At 36.0% G+C, this 4,578-nt stretch overlaps 1 protein-coding gene across 1 annotated transcript; it reads left to right on the top strand.

Annotated features, from left to right (window-relative positions):
- The first annotated feature begins 3,622 nt into the window (after window positions 1–3,622).
- Window positions 3,623–4,578, top strand: LOC149516033 (uncharacterized). Its single transcript, XM_089768718.1, has 2 exons — window positions 3,623–3,964; window positions 4,006–4,578. The coding sequence occupies exons 1-2, from the start codon at window positions 3,623–3,625 to the stop codon at window positions 4,576–4,578; spliced, it is 915 nt and encodes a 304-aa protein (XP_089624844.1).

Here is a 4,578-nt window from a genome sequence, read left to right as displayed (position 1 = left end):
AAACACAAATGAAATTTTAGATTTAGTTTTTTTTTTCAATAAAATATTTTTTAAATTACTAAAAAATTATTACTTGTTAACATGAATTTGTTGATTCATTCATGATATCATCTTGGCATTTGTTTTGTTTACTTTTTTATATCATGATGTTTGATGAAACGACTTAATCTTGTTTGAAAGGATTCTTTAAGCATGAAAACCATCAACAATAAAAGATGGTAGTGACGAAGGTGGGAAAAATCTTTTATCAAATAATAATATTCAAAATCTATGCAGTCATCAATTTTATACATTTTAAATTTTTGGTTAGTGTACTAAAATAATTTGAATGTTATTGTATGTATTAAACTTTGTGTTTCATCTATATTGGAACAAATTATGTATTTATAATATTCAGTTTCTAAATTTAAGTTCGTTTTTATTTCTTTTAATATTTTTTATTTAATGATAATAATCAATATTAAAAAAATTTAAAAAAATAAATTTCTTAATTTAGTAACGTTTGTACCTAAAAATGCTTTTAAATGCCAAAATGTAGCGATGCTTTCTACTGTAAATACCACTAAATTTAATAGCATTTTATACTATAAACACTTCTAAATTTAGCTACGTTTTATGATAAAAACGCCCGCTAAATTAGTGGCATTTTTCTAAAAACATCACTATTTTCTCCGATGTAGGTATATGCGGGCACTCTTAGTAGCGTTTTTGGCAAACGTCTTTAATGCTTTAATGGTGTTTATAAACGCCGCTAAATATGAAAAAAAATGCCACTAAAAGCCTAATCCCCTGTAGTGACATCTTGCTATACAAGATGCTTTCCTATTTATTTCCATTAAATTCAAAGTATAAAATGCCCCTAAGTGCCTTAACTGCCAAAGGCAAGCAAGCCTCTACACTTTGATACTATATTCTAACCAATATTTTTCAACCTGGGATAAGCATTTGAATTCCTGTTTGGAAAAACAATTTGCTCAAACAATGATACACAATCTTCATCTGACATAGCCTTTAGATAGTGTGTTGGTAGGGTGCCCATGACCAATGCAACTTTTTCACTGCGTGTTGTTATCACAATCCTACTCATTGGGTTACCTTAGGTGAAAAGAATCTTCAGTTTATTCTAGTTCTTATAAAATTTGTTTCAAACATCATCTAACACAAGTAAAAGTCTCCTCCCCTTAAACAAATTTGTCAAACTTCTCTTGAAGCAAATCCAAATTCTTGACCTTATAGGTCTCTCTAGTAATAGACTTAACTAGCATGCTTGTGATCCTCTTCACATCAAATTCATCTGATACACAAGCTCAAGCTTTCAAATCAAAAGGATCTTTCACCATCTTCTCACAATAAACTATTTAAGCAAGAGTTGTCTTGCCAATACCCCCTAAGCCAACTATTGGGATAACATGAACCTTATCCACAATTCCTTGTCCAGATTTCAAGAATCCCATGATCTTCTTCTTATCAGAGTCCCTCCCCCAAAAACATGATTCATCAAACATAAGAGTTATTGGTGTTCTTCTTACAATCTAAGACCATTTAACTCTAACATCTCCTTTCAGATTAAGAATATCTTTTTGTCTAACAATATCTTCAAGCCTTCCTACAATACCATTCATTCTTGACTTTAGACGTTGTTTAAAAGGATTGATGGCAGCAGCTATATCCTTCATCTTAAAATGTATCCCTTCCTTGACTGAATCACTAGCATTTACTGAGTTATAGAGAAAGTTTTGTACCTTATTGGTGCTGTTACGTGATTCAAGAACATTGGTGGCAATCTCATCAATTATATCCTCTGCATCACATGTTAAACCTTTGACCTCCACAAGCCAAGCCTTGATATTTGGGTCATCGAATTGCTTTTCCTTGGCATGATTTAGAACTGCGTTGATGTGAAATAATGCGAAATTCAACTTTTGTAAGAGAGGGCTGTCAATGTTCCAATTTATTAAGTAATCTATGACATCTTGAGTGACCAATTTATTAAGCAGTAAACCCGCGAAAACAGTTTCAAATGCTCGTCCAATAGGCATAGTTTTCAAAGGGAAAGTGATGGAAGAAGCGGAAGATTCGTAAAACAATGGTGAGACAAAAACTTTGTAATAGAACCCCAACCTTGAATGACGGAAACCATCTGCCAATTCAGAATTAGGGCTTAAGACGTGCCCATAAAGCTCTTAGTTGGACCAAGGAATTCATTGTGGGATGAAATAAAAGTTGTTTATCTGTTATAATGCATGTAGTGGCCTTATCTGTTGTAATGCATGTAATGGTCTTAGTGGATTGTACAACTTGCTGTTGCAATATAACACTGCACTAAGTGAGGAAAAAAAGAAAAAACTAAGAAGAAACTTTTCACCATCTTTTTTTTTCTCTATTTTGCTTTCTCTCTTTTTCCCTTCTTTTGCCTTTTACTGACCACCCTATCATTTAATGCTTTCATTGACCTTCTGCCATTCAACAATGCCTCCAAAACCAAACAATGCCGTCGATGAAGCTCTCACCAACCTTGCCGAGACCTTTGCTTCCCAGATTTTTAACCTTCGTATTGCATTAGAATCCAAATTTGATACCAAATGTTCTGATCTGACCTCCATCATCAACAATCAATGCTTTTCCATTCATGATTTTCAGCTCAAGCTTGCTCGTTTAGAAAAAACTACTAGCACTAGCAGTCCACCAATGCTTCTTCCCATTTTACCCACCCCACAATCATCATCATCCTCGTCCACCAACTTACCCTCACCTTCACCAACCTTTATGGTTAAATCTCCAAAATTTCATATTACTCTATTTGATGGTTCTAACCCTTTGGACTGGATTTTCCAAGCTGAGAAAATACATTGAGTTTCACTTCATTCCTCACCATCATTGTTTACCTATTAAAGCATTTTACATGACTGGGCAAGCTTTGAGTTGGTACCAATGGATGCACCACAACCAACAGTTTCATGACTGGCAATCCTTCACTAGAGCCTTGGAACTTAGGTTTGGTTCTTCCTCATTTGTCAATCTCCAAGCTACCTTGTTTAAACTTAAACAAACTACCTCTGTTATTCAATACCAAATTGAATCCAAGAACATTTCCAATCGAGTATTTGGGTTATCTGAAGAATACTTACTGAATTGTTTCATTTCTAGCTTACGTCTGGACATTCAAAGAGACCTTGCCATCTATAAACCATATAGTCTCTCCCAAGCTTGAGGCCTTGCTAAACTCATAGAAGCCAAGATCTCATATACTAAACTGCCTCTTGCTCGTCACACACCGACTTTACCTTCCACATCACCACAAACCAAGTCCATTTTGCATTCCCAGAGTTTAACCATACGACGCTTGTCTCCTATCGAAATGTAGGCGAGGTGAGCTAAAGGTCTGTGCATTACCTGTGATGAACAATATAAACCTGGAAATCACTGTCGAACAGCTCTTTTCTTACTTTTACAGGCTGATGACGACCCTCCTTCACTAGAACCACCTGACTCAAGTCAAACACTGCTTCCACCATAAGCATCCTTACCACTTCCATCGCTTCCTCAAAACTTCTCCCCTGATGACCCTTCCCGCTTTCACATCTCACTTCATGCTCTTGCTGGTCATTCATCCTTGAGCACTATGAAAATTACTAGCAACATTTTGGGCCATCCAGTAATTGTTCTTATTAACTCGGGCGGTATAAATAACCTCATTCAACCCAAAATTGCCAAATATCTTGGGTTATTGGTTCAACCTACACTACCCTTCTTTGTAACAGTTGATAACGATTATACATTGCAATGTACTGGGTTATTTTCTAGGGTTGCCTTAGACCTTCAAGGTCACCAGTTTCAAGTGGATTTCTTTCTGTTTGATGTTTGTGGAGTTGATGTTATTTTAGGCATTCACTGGCTCTTTCAGCTAGGGCCAATTGTGTCTGATTTTGCTATGCCTTACATGGCTCTCTCATTACCCTACAAGGTAACCACTTTACCAGAACTTCTCTAGTGTCCTATGGCCAGCTTTGCTGTTTAGTTTGCACTAAAGCAATTGCTTCAACACACTTACTCTCTATTACTTCCTCTCACCCCACACAACAAGCCAAGAAACCAAACCATCTTAAATTAGAGCAGTTTGTGAACAAATTTCAAAAGGTTTTTACTGCCCCTCATGGTCTACCTCCCCCACGTCCTCATGACCATCATATTCATCTTCTTCCTGACACAAAACCAGTGAATGTTCGCGCTTCTCGTTATCCCCACACACAAAAGAATGACATGGAGAAATTAATAACTGAAATGTTGCACGAGGGTATAATTCACCCCAACGCTATCCCGTTTTCTTCCCATATTTTATTGTTTCGAAAGAAGGATGGCACATGGCGTTTCTGTATTGATTATAGAGCTCTTAATGCAGTAACAATCAAGGATAGATTTCCTATTCCAACTGTTGATGAGTTGCATGGTGCCCGTATTTTCTCTAAAATTGATCTTAGAGTTGGCTATCATCAAATTCAAGTACTCATGCAGATGTGCATAAAACTGCATTTCAAACATCTAATAGACATTTTGAGTTGCAATACAGCACTGCACTGA

Source organism: Durio zibethinus, chromosome 11, assembly GCF_047325235.1.
Source record: "Durio zibethinus cultivar Kanyao isolate XHJ-2024 chromosome 11, ASM4732523v1, whole genome shotgun sequence".
Taxonomy (NCBI): Eukaryota; Viridiplantae; Streptophyta; class Magnoliopsida; order Malvales; family Malvaceae; genus Durio; species Durio zibethinus.
Note: the sequence above shows the minus strand (reverse complement) of the source record. Positions and strands in the feature narration are given on the sequence as shown.

Coding starts and splice junctions, on each gene's coding strand:
- LOC149516033 (XM_089768718.1), top strand. CDS start 3,623: ATGAAAATTACTAGCAACATTTTGGGCCATCCAGTAATTGTTCTTATT. Junction 3,965..4,005: donor CTCTCTCATTACCCTACAAG/GTAACCACTTTA, acceptor TCCTATGGCCAG/CTTTGCTGTTTAGTTTGCAC.